Source organism: Phodopus roborovskii, unplaced genomic scaffold (assembly GCF_943737965.1).
Source record: "Phodopus roborovskii unplaced genomic scaffold, PHOROB, whole genome shotgun sequence".
Taxonomy (NCBI): domain Eukaryota; kingdom Metazoa; phylum Chordata; class Mammalia; order Rodentia; family Cricetidae; genus Phodopus; species Phodopus roborovskii.
The window spans coordinates 10,447,909-10,465,032 of NW_026126407.1; the positions used below are offsets into that span (position 1 = coordinate 10,447,909).

Below are 17,124 nucleotides of genomic sequence, written 5' to 3' on the forward strand. Positions count from 1 at the left end.
AGATCAAGTTAAATCTCCTTTCCTGGTTCATGAAGTATCCCAACCTTTGCCCCATTAAACCCTGGGGACAGAGCCTAGGCCCCACATCCATCATTCCCCTCCCGAAGGAAGCAGACAATGACAGAATAAACTCCCATTCCTTTCATCAGTCCTCAGGGTCAAACAAATGACCTTAATGACCAAAAACTAGAAACTTTAGACAAACTGAGAACCCCAGACTCAGCATAATGATAAGCACACCTACCTAACAGGAGAACCAGCACAGTAGAGAATACCCACTGTCATCAGTCATGAAACTATAAAGAACACATCACTAATAAGCCTTCCTCCCAGAATTCCCTCTTCTGCCCAAGCCCCTGCACCTGGACACACAGTCTCCATCCCCAGGAAAGACCTGAGTCCTTCAGGCATTCTGATCAGAGGACAATCTGTCCCCTTACAGGTTGCTTTGCCCTTCCTTTTATTTCCAGCTCTCCTCCATCAATCCTGATCAAACACCCTTTCCCGAGCAGAAAAGGTTGGTGGAGACAAGGATGCACTGATCTCCTGTTTGGAGCAACAACAGAAGGGAGGAGTGAAGCAGGACCAGTGAGAGCTGCACAGCCAAGCCTCATCTGAGGGCTCTATCACCATGGAAGATCAGCCCGAGTTGGTGGGTGCCACTGAGGAGGCTCAGCATAAGGGTCAGCAGGCCTCAGACACCACCCATGACAAGAGGAAGCAGAAGGAGCTGGAGATGCAGCAGACCAAAGCCAAGGCAGAGAAGGACTTGATACTAAGTAAGTAAAATAAGGACCCCCAACTCACAACTATTGTTACCCCTTCATCGCCACTGAGCCCTCCTGCCAGGGTTTCCATGGACAGGCTAGCCTCCTGTCAAAAAGATACACAAGTCCAGGAGAGTCTGGACCCAGGACTATGCAGACCCCTAAGTGAAGCTTGGCGCCCCACCCTCTTCTATAGGAGTGCATCCTCAGGACCCTGTGAAGGAGCACTCGGAAGCCGCAGAAGTGTGGTGAGGTTGGCATTCAGAATGGCTCTGAGAGGAATGAGCACAGGGTTCCAGCCAGCTCCCAAAAGAAGGGTTTGGTGACATTTGAGTTGCAAGCCCAGGCTTTAGAGCTGGGCAGAGGCAGACTCCAGGCATGGCTCTACCACCCTGGACAAGTCACTTTAGAGTGCTCAGCCTCAAGTCTTCATCTGTGATACAATAGAAAAGCAAAAAGTATTTCCTTGGACTGTGGGAGTACAGTGATAATCCACATTGAATATTAAACATTGTAATATTCAACAAAAGTTCAGGTATTCTAAATACAAGCCCATGCAATTGCTGCTGCTGTTACCGTTGTAGTTTGCAACCCTGTGAGACTGAAGCTCAGAGCCCCACATGAAAGAGATGAGGCTCACAGAGAAGACTAGAGACTCCCATCAAGGACTAGTGTAGAGACAGGACATATGTGTGAGCTCCGTGGTCCCAGAGCAGGACCATTTCTCAGCAGGAAGACTGAGAGCATCATTCTTCCCATGTGACAGTGAAGAAGGCTGTGAGGGCAAGCAGGAAGGACACAGGCTGAATCCCAGGGCTCCAACCCCTCCCTGCCTTTCTGACAACCACACAACTGTTTCCTTCCCAGAGCCCATTCTTCCTCATTTCAGGCTCCAAGGGCGGGGGCACTTAGCAAGGAGTCTCTTATCTAGGGCATCTCACCAGAACTCCTGGGCTTAGGCCATGAACCTCAGACACTCTGATGAGAAGTAAGTAAGAAACTTGTTAAAAGGGAACCTTACCAGTCTGGGTGCAAAAATAAAGAAAAGCTGAGCTGTCAGCTGTGGATTAGACGTCCAGTGCACATAGATGGTGGTTCTTTACCAGAGAGCTCCCACCTGTATGACAACCTAAAATAAGAGACTTAAATGGAAGGGCAGAACAGCCATGGTAGAGAGCTAAGAGTCACAGGCTAGAGGTGATCCCTCTGGGCTCTGCAGTGCTGAAGTTGCATTTGACACAACGGGAATGTGGAACCCATGGTGTCAGCAGTGAGCCTAGCTTAACTGGCATCCAAAATTCAGCTCAAAATAGTGAGTGGGCACTGAAGATCCCAGGGATCATGGAGGTTCTGGAACTCAAAGTTCTATCCCCTTGAGATTGACCCTGAAAAGAGGGTAGGCTCTTGCCTCACCTTCAACCAGTGTCTTCTACTGACTCCCTTATTTCACTTTACCCAGGCCACACCCTTTCCTCTTTCTCTTCTCAAGCATCAAAGTAGCCACCTCTATCCAGTGCACAATGTCTAGAGAGAGAGGTTAACTTGTACAAGCACACAGCAAATAGGGACAGATGCAAGGCTGCACTCTAGAACACTCAGTACCTGAGAAATCAGTGACTCCTCTTCCATCCTGCTGCTGCAGTATGGAAGCCCCTGCTAATGTCTTTCCTTTCAAAGTTCATTCTTCCTACCCCACAGTAAGCTTTGGAAATGTTGACTACTGAATCAAATACCATTGCCTTCTGAGGCCACACTGACTTCTCATTCCACCATCGGAGGATGCTGAAGCAGAGATTAAATGACTCCTCTCACACAGCTTGCCTGTTGTTCCATTAAAACACTTCCACTCCATCCCAAGCTTCCATGCTCATGTTTCATTGCACATCAAAACTGCATTTTAAAGATGCTCACCCTCCTCTCTGTGACGTACTTAGATACTGTTAGCTATCATTTGAAATATGCAGCTAAGCCCCCAAGACATTTGTCAGAATCTATACTTCATGGACATTATATCCACCCAGAAGTTTTAGATCCAACACTAAGAAAAATCATGACTTCAAAAATAAGATTACTAGCTGGTCATTGACACATTCCTATAACCCCAAAACCTGTGAAATTGATTCAGGATGAGTCTTAGCTCAAGGCTAGCCTGAACTACACCATGAGATCCTACCTATCCCTGTGGGACAGAAGCTCAGACACCCACATAAGGGAGCTGAGGCTCAGAGAGGAATAGAGATTCACACAAGTACTAGAATAGACCAACATAGGTGTGTGAACTTCATGTTCCCAATGCAGGACTGTTTCCCTGCAGCACTGTAAGAGCATCCTTCTCTCTAGGAGGCTAGAGAAGGGTATGATGGTAAGGAGGAAGGACCTCAGCCTTGCTACCCAGCTACTCCTACTGCTGCTTCTCTGATAAGCACACAACAGCTGTTTCTTCCTATAGCATATTCTTCATCATTTCCAGGATACTCAACACCCTACAAGTATCCCTTTATTGGCGAACACGTATCCCCAGTAATGAAGTTAGGCTATGAAGCTTGGAGATCAATGACAATATCAGGTAAGGAGTTTGTTAAATGGGCACCTACAAGTCTGGATTCAGAGCCAAGGTAAGCTGAGCCATCAGCTGTGGATTAGAGTTCTGGTGCACACAGATGGTGGGTCTTCACCAGGGAGCTCCCACCTGTATGATAACCTGAAATAAGAGACTTAAATGGAAGGGCAGAGCAGCCATGGCAGAGAGCTAAGAGTCACAGGCTAGAGGTGATCCCTCTGGGCTCTGCAGTGCTGAAGTTGCATTTGACACAACGGGAACCTGGAACCCATGGGGATCAGCAGAGAGCCTATCCCAACTGGCATCCAAAATTCAGCTCAAAATGTGAGTGGGAACTGAGGATCCCAGGAGTCATGCAGGTTCTGAAGCTCCGAGAAAATCTCTTCTCTTGAGATGGACCCCGAGAAGAAGGTAGGCTCCTGCCTCAGCTTCAGCCAGTTTCTTCTACTGACTTCTCTCACATCCACTTACCCAGGCCATACCCTTGCCTCTTCCTCTTCTCAAGCATCAAAGTAGCCACCTCTCTCCAGTGCACAATGTCTAGAGAAAGAGGTTAACTTGTCCAAGCTAACAGCACATAGAAACAGATTCAGAGCTAGAATTTAGAACAATGGGAGCCTGAAAAAATGATTTCCTCCTCCTTCATCCTGTTGCTGCTCTGTGAAAATCCTATCCTATCCAAACCTAACACTTGTCTTTCCCTTCACAGCCCATTATTCCCACCCCATATTAGGTTATAGATGCCTGAGATCAAAACAACCTGAACTACATAGTGAAACCTATTTAAATTTATTAACCCATGGGTATTAATTGTTCATCATGTAATTGTGACAAAAAGCAATTTAAGGTAGAACAGGTTTATGTTGTTTATAGAGCAAGAATGCAGTCTTTCATGGCAAAACTCTATAGCTACAGTGACTGAAACAGCTGGTCACGTTGTGTTTAGTTGGGAACAGAAACAGAAGAATGCTTGTTGACGGAGTTTCTGTTACACCTGGTCCCACATCTGTTTAGCCCCAAATAAACACATGGAGTCTTATATTAATCATAAACTGTATAGCTGACGGATTAGGCTTCCTACTGGCTAGCTCTCTCTCTTAATTATTAGCCCATAACTATTAATCCATATATTTCTACGTGGTCTTATCTTGGTAGACCTATTACTCCTTCTGAAGCTACATGATGTCTCCTCTGGCTGCCTCTCTCTGCATCCTCTCCCCAAAATTCTTCTTGTCTGGTAGCCCTGCCTATACTTCCTGCCTGGCTACTGGCCAATCAGTGTTTTATTCATCAACCAATAAGGAAAACATATATACAGAAGAGCATCCCCCATCAAATGCTGGCACTTATTATTCGGTCCAGGACTCCAGGACTCAAGTAGTGCCACCTGATACTAAGGTGGGCATACCTCAGTTAACCTAGCCTATCCCTCATAATCCTCCCAGAGACATTTCTGCTAGCTTTGTTTCTGTAACATTGCCAACACCAGCCCTCATGCCATCTCACAGGAGTATTGTGAGAGTTAGACATTAAGTGTCTGAAGCACAGTGGGTGTTGGGGGACTGGCTGTTTCTTCCTTGTTCTTTCTCACTGGGAAAGCCATGCTCACACCTTCACCAAACTTTTACAGCCACACCTCCAGATCATTAATTTCCAGGCTAAGAGTCACCAACCCTGTCTGAGGACTGGGAACCTCCTCCTAGCACAGCAATCAGGAAGCTCCTAGGACAAGGTGGCCTCCAGCTGAAAGTTAAAAATTCACTGCTCAAGTGAGATGAGCTCCTTAAGGTGACACAAGGTATGAGCAAAGACTCAGTCCCCTGGGAAAATGTGCACAGGCATAGCACCCCAGACCTGGAAGCCCTTGGCACAGCCCTAGAAATCCTGCCCCTGGAATCTCACTGCTGGGCAGGGCACTACCACCAGGCTCTTGGAGTTGAGGGCAGTGTCTTCTCCAGCCCCGAGAACACAGCTGGCTCTCTGGGCAGGGAAGTGACAGACAGGAGACTCCATTAGCACAGGACCCCTCATCACTCACTTCCCATTGGTCGGGTGTTTGCTGAGCACCCACTTACATAAGGCCCTGTGACCAGGGCTTCACTCACATCTCACTTGCATGTCAATCTCACAAACACACTTGAGAGGGAGACTGCTACTGTGCCACCTTGAGGACAAGAAGAGCGAGCGAGGCTTAGAGAAGTGAAGACTCACAATTGAAGAACTATATTCACTTTCACTGTCAAAATTCACCACGCCTCTGTCTCCCTCTCTGACATTACAGCAATGAGGGCAGCCAATGCCAAAGCCAGGGAAGTACAGGCTGTGAGTGCCAAAGGCCTGACCTTGAGCAATACTGCCTCTCTGCAGTAGAAGATGCCACCTTCGCAATCTGAGCTACACTCGAAGAAAAGCATTCCTTCTACTTCCAACTGGCAGTAAGCTTGTAGAATCCAGGGACTTAAAATATGACTCACACTTAAAGGACATCAACTGACTTAATCCGTCCCACCACTCCACATTCAGAACAAAGGGGAAAAAAGGAAAATAGGAAGCAGTTCAGACATCTATAGAAACATATAAATGCAATAACACCTGTGGAATACGGTAGCCTTGGAAACAAAAAACAGCAACTATGAAGCTATGAGGACTAAGAAGTCACCGTAACTGAACAGCTCATTGAATTAAAGGCTCCTGGCATGGCTTCTCTATTACATATTATCAATTACAGGATGAATTATAGGATTACACCACCATGCCCAGTGGTTTGGGGGTTTTATTTAGAACATGTATATTAAATTATAGTTCTGGAGTCCGGAAGTCCAAATAGAGACTATGACTGCTCAGCTTAAAAAAAAAAACTAGGCTTACACAGTGTGAGCAGCGACATTAGCTAGCACTCACTAAACTCTCTCTAATGGGAAAGCAACAGATGACAAGAGACTTCACTATATCTGCCTCTATTTCCAACAGATTCATGTTCAAATTTTGCTCACAAAAAATAGCTGGAAAATTTTATTAGCCTTTTTTAAATGTAATATAAAATTATAGCCAACAAAAAATGAACCTGAACTTTAGTGACACAGCTGGAACAATACTGATTGGTGGTGGAAGCAACCGGAAAAGAGATTTAATTTAGTTGATTTTCTGTGGTTGTTGGTTGTTAACTAGTCTCACAGTGATGGAAACTGCACTTTCCCAAAGGGACCCAGAAACTGCAGGAGGTCTGGTTCTCCAGGCAGCATTCCCACACAAGCCAGGGATCTGGGAATCTTGGCACCATCTTGAGATCTGTGTGGGATGACCTTTTGAAGGATGCGCAGTGCTCAATCATAAGTGTGACAAAGAATGACAAGCAGGAAGCATGTTTGTCTCCAAGAGACGTTTCATTTTGAAGACATGTCATACCACCCTTTTCCTGAAAGCATTGGTTCTTCCACTGAAGCTTGCTAGGGATTACAGTGGGTTTCATTCCAAGCTTCTTTTATTCTCATAAGAATTTTATGAAGTCTTCTCATCAAGCATACCCACACCGGAATCTCCAGGAAGAAATCGAGTTTCTTAATGCAATTTTCCAAAATGGAATAGCATATTGTATGGAATATATGAATTCTGACTGTTGGTACTCATATATTTTGGATTTCCCAAAGAGCTGAGTAATCAATCAGCTGGATCAAACCTTGGCAATTCTGATGAGTGAGCTTGACTTAGCAGTTATGGACCAGTTCTACATGAAAGATGGTGTGATTCCAAAGGATGTCACTCATGAGAATGAAATTTGTGGCCCAATACCAGGCTCTGTCATAGATGCCACACTGTTCAATCCTTGTGGCTACTCAATGATATATTGGACTATTCACATCACTCCAGAGCCAGAATTCTCTTACGTTAGTTATGATCAGGAAGCTTACAGAAATCTTCAAGCCAGGAAAATTTGTGACCATCTTGTTTGTTAATAGGAGTTCTAAACATTACACAGTGCTTTCTTCACCCCAGAAGATTAAATTTTTTAAACACCTTGGTTGCCAGAGTGCTATGGTCAATGATTATAATTTTGTTTTCACCAGTTTCACTAAGAAGCAGCAAAAACAGCAGAGTTGATTAAGAAAAATGGAGAAGAAAAAAGCACAAAAAGAGAAAATACACAGGAAGTGCTGGCTGCTTTCTAGATGTTGATAGTGGGGGCCATGTCCTTCATGACCACCATCTTGAAACTGCAGAAAGCCCTGGGTGTAACCATTTTGAAGTGTATGCATTATTATATCAAGGAGTTAGACATCTTGCATGAATGCTCTCTTCTATGTTTAAGTGTTCTATGCCACTCCTGCCATTGAATTGAAGTGCATGTAGAAAAGAACTTTGATTATATGAATCTTCGTGACATTTGTAAAATGATTCAGTTTGATTTATGTACAGTGTAATACTTCTACAGGCATCGTCCAAAATCCCCCCACAGACAAGGCTTTCATCCTCAGCTGACCATCTGTGACTGTTCCATTAAATCGCTGCCAGAGTTTTTGTATCTTTACCTCCACTTTCTAGAGCATATTCTCTACTAATGTTTTTCAAAACCAATTTTTATTTCATATAGGTGAATTATGCAATGGTGATTAAAGGTTTTCTTCCTTGTAAGAAAATGCTGATTCCAGTTACTGTTTTGTGCTCTACTGTTTTAATAGCTGTTCCTGCATTTATATGATTGATTTCTCCTCTCACCAACTGTGTCTTTCTTTCCCTCTCCCCTCAAATCACCACCCTCATTAAATCAATACACTGTTACACTGCCTTTCATAATAATCTTGTAACTGGTGGAGGGATTTTGGAAATGGTCCCTGGCTTAATTTTTTTTTAAGACATAAGAAAGTGGTCTTCTTATTGGCATGAACTGTGAAATAAAAGCAAGGTGTTATGATGAGTTCACAGACCCGAGATGAATGATAATTAAGTGTTTATTGTTGTTAACTTTACACAGATAACACCAAGTAACTGCCCGAATGATACAGACCTTGCCTCCCCAATACTCTCTGTGACCCAAGGGGCTTCCTTCCCCACTCCTCTACCTTAAACTAGTCACATCCACACCTGTAACCACGCCCAAAGGGTGTGGCCACTGTTTCAGGTTCACAGGCAAGATGCTACTACAGTGAAAGATAAATAACAAAACTGAGTGTATAAGATGAAAAGAATTCAGTCTCCAGGGGTAATTAGCATGGAAAGTCCATTTAAAAACAAAACAAACAAACCAAACAAAAAAAAAAAAACCAACAACTTCGTGGAAACAGTAGGCTATGGAGTGTGCTTTAATTAGCTTTAATGGAGTGCCTGCCTTGCTTTCACTAACTTATTAAGTAGTGAGTGACACTAAGTCAAAGCCGATATTTGATCCTGGACATTCTGACCCCAACACATGCAGTCAACTTTTAATCTTTTGCCACCAATTTCTATTAAAGGAAAATCTGACTCCAAGGAGAATACTGCAGCATTTCCATCTGTGACTTAGAACTTGCATATTTTTTTGTGATGCATATGAGCTGTTATGACTTCACCTTTTCCTGTGGGGTCTTCTTTTAAAATGGTGTTCACATGATCAAATGAATGGCTTCCCAGAGTGAGGACTAACCAGGTTACTCAGCCAGGTAGTAAATGTACGAACATACACAACAACATAATATTCTGAAAGAGTAAAGGGCCATCATGTTAGTGGCATTTGCAGATATTGTGGGCTCTGAATGCCTGAGAGAAGAGCAAAATGAACTGAATTTACAGCTTCCCTCGTACTGTTTTCTTGGTAGTCTCTGGACTGATCAGTGATGTTTTATTCCTTCTGTATTTACAATGAAATACATGTTTAGTGTTTCTAAACATGGAATCTACTTGGTTTGGAATCAAGTGGTTGGAACACTGACTGGATTTCTACTTTAAACATGCTGCTGATTGAATGCTTTGCTGGGGAAGCTTCCAGTCAGCTTTATCTGTTCGGTTCTATAATGAGCACAGCGCCTAACTTTTCGAACTGCCATTTGGAGGACCAGTGTTTATTTAAGCTGGATTTTGTAACAAACATTTATAAGTATCTGGTGTGTGGATAAAGGTCATACAGAATTATTATAGGTCAAGTGATGACTTGAACAAGAGATTCTTCTATTCTAAAGCTCATATTATTTGTACTACAAGATATTCCAGCACCCACAATCAGTCTATTGCACAGTTTAGACAAATGCCTAAATTCGTTCAACTATTTAAAGGTGGAAGTAAGAGAAAAAGGAAAGAAAGAATCAAAGAACAAACAACTCTACTATGTATACTTATGCTCCATCTTTCTTCCCTAATTTATGATTCATTTCAGACATGCAACGGAGAGAAAGAAGAAAGAACCTTTACCACAGTGAGTTGTGGAAAACAAAGGATTTCCTCCAAAATTTCACAAAGCTACTACTTCTGAAAAAATCTTATCCAAGAAGGTGGGAGACCTTGGTCAGAAAAAGCTGGCATAAAAGTAAAGGAGAAAAGACAGAACATCTGATTGAGATCCAAGACTTATTTCACCCAACTCCAGATACCAAGGAAAAGCCTCAGTTAGTCATATTAGAGGGAGCTGCTGGGATTGGGAAGTCCACGCTGGCCAGGTGGGTGAGGAGAGCCTGGGAGGAAGGCCAGCTCTACAGAGATCACTTCCAGCATGTCTTCTACTTCAGCTGCAGAGAGCTGGCCCAATGCAAGCAGCTGAGTCTGGCTGGGCTCATAGCAAAAGACCAGGCTATGCCTACAGCTCCCATCAGAAAGATCCTGTCTCACCCTGAGAAGCTGCTATTCATCCTGGATGGCATAGATGAGCCAATGTGGGTCCTGCAAGAGATGAATCCTGAGTTCTGTCTGCACTGGAGCCAGCCACAGCCTCTGCACACACTGCTGGGCAGTTTGCTGGGGAAATCTGTCCTGCCTGAGGCTTCCTTGCTGCTCACAGCTCGGACCACAGATCTACAAAAGTTCATTCCTTCTTTGGGGCAGCCACGTTGGGTGGAAGTCCTGGGTTTCTCTGAATCTGGATGGAAGGAATATTTCAGAAAATATTTTTTAAAGGAAAGAGAAGCAACTGCAGCTTTTAGCTTGGTTGAATCAAACCCAGTGCTCTCCACACTGTGTGCGGTGCCCTGGGTGTCTTGGCTGGTCTGCACTTGCCTGAAGCAGCAGATGGAACAAGGAAGAGATCTCTCACTGACCTCACAGACCACCACAGCACTCTGCCTGAAATACCTTTCCCAGACTCTTCAAGGTTGTGCCCTAGGAACCCATCTCAGAAAGCTGTGCTCACTGGCTGCTGAGGGGATCTGGAGAAGAAGGACCCAGTTCAGAGATATAGATCTTAGGATCCGAGGATTACCTGGTGATGTCATTGCCACTTTCCTGAAGAGGGGTGTCCTTCAAAAGCAGCCCAACTCTCTGAGTTACAGCTTTGCCCACTTTTGTCTCCAGGAGTTCTTTGCAGCAATGTCCTACATCTTGGAGAATAATGTGCCAGGACATGATTATATAGATAGTTGCAGAATTGTGGAAAGACTGAAGGACATCTATGGAAGATATGACCTGTTTGAGGTACCCACTGTGCGCTTTCTATGTGGTCTTTTGAGTAAACAGGGAATTAGGGAAATAGAGAAGATCTTCACCTGCACATTGAGTTGGGAGATAAAGCTGAACCTGAGGTGGCACATCCTGGAGGAAGCCCTTTGCCATCAACCATATTCTCTGGGTTTACTCCATTGTCTGTATGAGATCCAGGATAAGGAGGTCCTGACAGAAGTGATGCACACTTATCAAGGAGCAGGTGTGAATGCCCCAATGGATATGAAACACCCAGTGCTCCAGTCCAATGTGAAGCACCTGGTGGTCCAGACAGACGTGGACCTCATGGTGGTCACTTTCTGCATTAAGTTCTGCCGCCATGTGAAGAGGCTTCAGCTGGATGGAGGTGAACAGCAGGAACCAACACTGATGGCCCATAGGATGGTTCTGTGAGTATCCAGACAGCCCTCTCTCCAGCTTCCCTGTGAATCCCATGAGCACCCATGTTCTCAGCACCACCAGCACTCTTAGCTGGACCCAAGGCAGCAGGATACTGGTCATCAATGGCATCTAATTGCTGAATCTGACCATCTATCTCTACTTGCCTCAGTGTGCATGACTATATGGTGGGGCTATGAGCTCTTATCTCTCTGTGTGCCTCAATGAGGACCACCCACCTGCTGTGATTCAAATCTTCATACTTCACAAGGTTCAAATGGCCCGACAGTTACTGGTACTTTCTCATAGTATCTTTTGTCTATGAGAAACCGCTCATTCAGCTCCTGCCTTCACCATCTCATATCCCAGTGACAATGACCGTATCCCTAAGGTCTTCCTACCAACACCTCAGGAGGCATATGTGTGACTGTCCTAATGTTTTCCCTGCCCAGATGACTTCCTTGTATGTGTCAATGAAGGTGGCATGGCCCTGGCACTCTGCCTAAAGGATTCCTAACTTCCCACCAAACTCAGTGCCACTGGGGAGGAGTGGTGATCCAGTATCAGTGTGTGTCTCTCTCCTCTCTAGATGATTCATTAAGCACTGATTTTATGTCAGGCCCTGCTAATCAATCACAAGAGGAAAAATTCAGTTGTTGCCCTGAGGAGTTCAACACTGAGAGAGAAGACAGCCACATACTCTAATTACATAGGGCATGACTCATACGATAACCAGGAACATTCCAGTTATCTTGAATTGAGAACTTTGTCGCCAATCTGAACAAAGCAAGAGCCCATGTGAAAAACAAATAACTTAAAAGTAGTGGCTCAAAGGTTAGAGAACAGGAAGAGGGTGGGGAGAGGAGGGAAAATGGATCAGAGAACAAATGTAATCAAACAGTGTTTCACACATATAGGAAGTGATCTAAATGAACTCTCGTTTTAAATTAATGGGATAGACTAATAAAAACGTGCTTGTTTTTAGAAGAGTGAGGATTTATCAATTATCAAAACAACAAAAATTAATATCCTCCAGAATTCCATTCCTCAGAGAGGACAGCATTAAGAATAGGGGTAGCTGAGCATGCACACCTGTCTTCTCAAACTTTTGCTGTGATAAAACACCATGGCCAAGGCAACTTATAGACGAGTTTATTTGGGCTTATGGTCCAGAGGGATCAGGGTCCATAATGGCAGAGGGAAAGGATGTGACTGGAGTAGCAACTGAGAGCTCATTTCTTGAACCACAAGCAGGAAGCAGAAAGAGTGTACTGGGAATGGCTCAAGGCTTTGAAGTTTTAAATCCTACTCCCAGAGACAGATTTCTTCCCACAAAGCCACACCCTCTAAACTCCCCCAGAAAGTAGAGAACCAAGCATTCAAATGCTCATGACTGGGTGACATCCCATTCAAAACACCACACCTAATAAGCCCAAGGCCTGGGTTTGATCCACAGCATGAAAGAAAAATGCTGTATGCCCTTTAATCTTTTCTCTATATACTTTTATATGGGAACACTAAGCCACACAATCTCTGTTATCTTATATTTTCATTTATTTTCTTAATGAATCAAGCCTTTCTTCTCTGGTTACTAGCGGTCTAGTACAATATCATTCTGAATGGCCTTCTGATATTGCCCAAGGAGAATACCCTAGTGAATTGGATCATTTTTTTCTGTTCTTGGCCAGTATAAGTTGTTTCTTGGTGTCTGTGGTTATAACAAAAAGTGAGCCTTAAAGGGTCTTGATACAGATGCTGCAAGTAGAGTGGTCTGCTGTGGAGCTTCAGAAGAATTCTGAGTCTGCACAGAGACAGAGACCAGTGAGGGCAAGAGAAACAAGGAACACCAGCCTGCTTGCATGTACAGTGGCCTTAGGAGCCTTGGGACAACCCCATGAAAAAAGGAAAGGCATTGACTGCTAGTGAGAAAGTAAAATTGAGGGGAAAAGTCAGACCAGGCAGGGAGATCTGAAAGGAGACCATTGCACACAAGGAAAACAGAGGTGAACCTTGGCCAAAATCAAGGAATCAAAAATGGCAGGGTAAGCAACTTCTGTATGTGTGGCTCATAAATGATGCCTAGTGTTCTTTGAATAGCACATTCTGTAGTTACATTTTCAGTCAAAGTAAATACTAAACGTGCATCAAAACTGCCATCCTTTGAAAGCTCTACAGGTGGTTCAGCATTTGAGATCACTTGTTGCTCTTTCAGAGGGTGTGCGTCCATTCCCAGCGCCACATAGATGGCTCACAACCACCTTTAACTATAGTCCCAGAGGATCCAATGCCCTGCTTCTAGCCTCTACAGGCGTCCGCATGCATATAGTGCACATAGATAAGCAGCATACAAACACTTATGAAGTAAAGAATAAATGAAGCTTTTCAAAAGTTTAATATTTGGTTTCCTTAACATTCTCTGATTTTGTAAAGTTAAGACATCATATACTTTATGTATCAGTCAAGGTTGGCCATTTCTAATCTGTGCTTTTGGATTTGGGGGGGGGGGGTTGGTGTGTTTCATTGTTTTGTTTGGAGTGTTTAAGATCAAATGTTGCACATATCAGGCACAGAGCTACTCCCAGCCCCCTTCCGATTTGTAGCTTAGACTGGCCTAGAATTTACCAATCTTCTGCCCTTGTATGCTTGCTTTCTAGCATTAAAGGAATGCATTATCACTGGGGATGTTTTCTCTCTCTCAATTTCTCTCTCTCTCTCTCTCTCTCTGTGTGTGTGTGTGTGTGTGTGTGTGTGTCTGTCTGTATATGTATGTCTCTTTCTTTCTGTCTCTGTGTATATCTGTCAATTTACTTCTCCAACTGTCTCCTTCTGTTTCTCTCTGTCTCCTTGTGTGTCTCTGTTTCTTCCTGTCTCTATCTATCTCTCCATTCCCCCTTCTCTTGAAAAGATATGGGGGACATGTGAATCGACATATCTGTGGTGTTTATAACCACATTTATAATCATGTTCAACATCCCACCACATAGTTGTTCTCAGCCCCCTCTCCTGAGTTCTCTTCCCATCTCCCCTTTTCAGTTTTCTTTTATGAGAGTCTAGAATTGTGTTCTAAATGAGAGCAGTTACATTCACATGAAAAGGAAGACAGTTATCTGAATTACCAAGGTCCTCCATTATACCAGGCCCTGTGCTGGGCACTATCAATTTAAAAGAAAATATGTCATTCACCTATTCACACCTTGTGGGACACCTAGACTGAGTCAGAAACAGAAAACAGACACACAAAATGAACACACAGCATGCTATGATAATGCTATGTAGATGAAAAACTGGCTAAAGGAGAAGATTCAGATATTGGAGCAAAGGGGCATATAGAAGTCGGTGAATCCTGGGGTGGCATATTGAAGTCTGGTGCTCAAACAATAGAAACCTAATCTATTGTGTGGGGCTGTGCACCTCAGACCACGCACACATGATTCATATCCCTCTCTCTATGTCTGTCTGTCTCCTTCAGGTCCAGGTGGACCCCAATCACTAATGCCAGTTGGCAGGTTCTCTTTTCCACTCTTGAGTTCACAGGAAGCCTGGAGGAGCTGGACCTAAGTGGAAACCCACTGAGCTGCTTTGCAGTTCAGAATCTCTGTAAGACCCTGAGATGCCCTGGCTGCCAACTAAAGACATTGTGGTGAGTCTGACCTGGGTTCTTTCCTGAAGTAGAGATGGATGGCAGGAGAGCAAAGGCAAAAGCTAGGTCTAGAGTGAGGCTTGGTATTCATCAAATAGTCACCATACCCTCTTGACCACACCTATAACAGTTACAAGACTTGTTATGATAAATAAAAAGATTCTGTTCTTGGGGCTCATGAGAGACCGACATTCAGCAAGGAGCCGCACTAGCTATTGCTAACACCAGGACCATGAGGTCTCCAGTAGAGCAAACTTCCTGAGGAAGGGACTAGGAGAACTGAAGAACACAGAGACAAAGTGAATCCTGGGGAGGGAGGAAGCTCCAGGCCTAGGGAACAGCATCTCCCCATTTCCTCCTGCCCTCTGCTCTTGTAACCAGCCATCTACTCTATCTACAAATGCCATCTTTACTAATATTTCACATGGAAAGTGAGACCATGTCCTAATCTATGTCTGGTGAATGTCACTTCAGATGGCTCTTGAAATATACCAGTGAACTGTCCTTGACCTTGTGGAGCTCTGCCATGGCGAGTGGCCACAGAGCAGTGATCCCCAAGCTGTACTACTCTACTGCTCCTGCTGCTCAGCTGTGGGAAGCATGGCATTATCCATCCAGACTAGAAAAGGCACTCCACAGTGCTAAGCACTGCTAACACAGCATGCTAGGGCTCCCAAAGGGAGACCTGAGCTCACTTCCCAAGAGCAGTGAGCCCTGGAGAAGCTGATGGTGAGCATCTCCCATGCAGGCTTGTCAACTGTGGCCTCATGTCCAGACACTGTGCTGACCTGACCTCGGTGCTCAAAGCCAGCTCCAGCCTGACTGAGCTGGACCTGCAGCTGAATGACCTGGGTGATGATGGTGTGAGGCTGCTGTGTGAGGAGCTCAGGAATCCTGCCTGCAACCTCAGAATCCTGCGGTAAGTAAGAACCCAAGAGTCTCTCTGGGAAGGAGGCAAGAGAAGGGTGTGTTAATAGATAACAAGACATAGGGGGGAAGGAGAGATAATGCATAGACAGCCTGGCTCCCAACAAGCTGTGCCATTTACACCCAGAGACTTTGGTAAGTCTCTTTCTTCTCTAGAACTCAGTTTCCTCATCTATCAAATATAATGTCATACCCACATCATGGATTGTAATGACACAATATGTACATATATAAAAGATGATGCCAGGTAGGTAGCTAGGCACTGTACAATCCTGTATTAGCAAGGCTATTATCCTAACAGAATCCCAGATTTGCCTTACTCCAGGGTAGTGTTTCAAACATTTACTCAACCATGAATCCATGCATGTATCCATATCAGGCCCCTGTGTGCCAAGCTCTGGTCTAGGCCCTAGAGATACAATCACAAACACAAATGGCTCTGTCTGCTGAAGCTGTGTGGGAAGAGACAGACATAGGTCACCTGTGAGCCATGATTCAGTATTGACAAGCTCTGATGAGTGCAATTCTGTGAGAGGGCCTGTTTTATTGAATGGCCTAGAAAAGTTTCTCCTAGGTCTGATAGAGAAATAGGCTTTGGTTGGGTCAACCTGAGGACAGCATCCCAGGATGAAGGCTGAGTTGGGGAAAGCTCTGGAACAGATAAGAGCTGGAGCCTTGGAGGGCCATGGTATGCCACTACAGGAGCTTATGGAAATTCTCCATGGAGAATCCCTATGGGGATAAGTCTATGACCTCCAGTCACTAGGAATGCTGATGGCTATTCAGTGGTTCTTTGCCAACCTGAGTCCCCTCATATGGCCACGTTACCTTCCCTGGGACAGTATATTTCCAATGACTGACCTGTGTGGAGGGGTATAAAGGACAAGCCCCTCATTTTAGCTATGGAAAGTTCCAAAGGTCCTCACCCAGGAGTCAGATCTCCCTGCACACTGACATATCTCCCTCAGCTCAGCCTGCTGCTCTCCATCCTTTGTCCTAGTTTAGGCTCAAGAATAAGCCTTATTAAGGCTGCTCACTGGCTCCATCTACAGACAACAGAGTTCAGGGTCCTGGCCCCTTAGGCTGCATGATCCTGTGGTGGATCCCAGAAGAAACCCTCCCCTCTTGTGCTTGCAGGTTGGACCAGGCCCCTCTCAGTGACCAGGTGATGATGGAGCTCAGGGCCCTGGAGTCAGAGAATCCACAGCTGCTCATCTCTAGCACATGGTAAGGGT

General features: G+C 44.6%; 1 protein-coding gene and 1 pseudogene across 1 annotated transcript in view; both read left to right on the top strand.

Annotated features, from left to right (window-relative positions):
* The first annotated feature begins 503 nt into the window (after positions 1–503).
* Positions 504–17,124, top strand: part of Nlrp1 (NLR family pyrin domain containing 1) — a 57,005-nt gene continuing 40,384 nt past the window's right edge. Inside the window, exons 1-6 of the mRNA XM_051180103.1 lie at positions 504–779; positions 3,238–3,333; positions 9,671–11,333; positions 14,792–14,962; positions 15,711–15,881; positions 17,027–17,116. Coding sequence (XP_051036060.1) covers positions 632–779; positions 3,238–3,333; positions 9,671–11,333; positions 14,792–14,962; positions 15,711–15,881; positions 17,027–17,116 — 2,339 coding nt within the window. The 5' untranslated portion in view covers positions 504–631. The remainder of the gene's footprint in view (positions 780–3,237; positions 3,334–9,670; positions 11,334–14,791; positions 14,963–15,710; positions 15,882–17,026; positions 17,117–17,124) is intronic.
* On the top strand, positions 6,674–7,431 carry LOC127218975 (S-adenosylmethionine decarboxylase proenzyme-like; annotated as a pseudogene).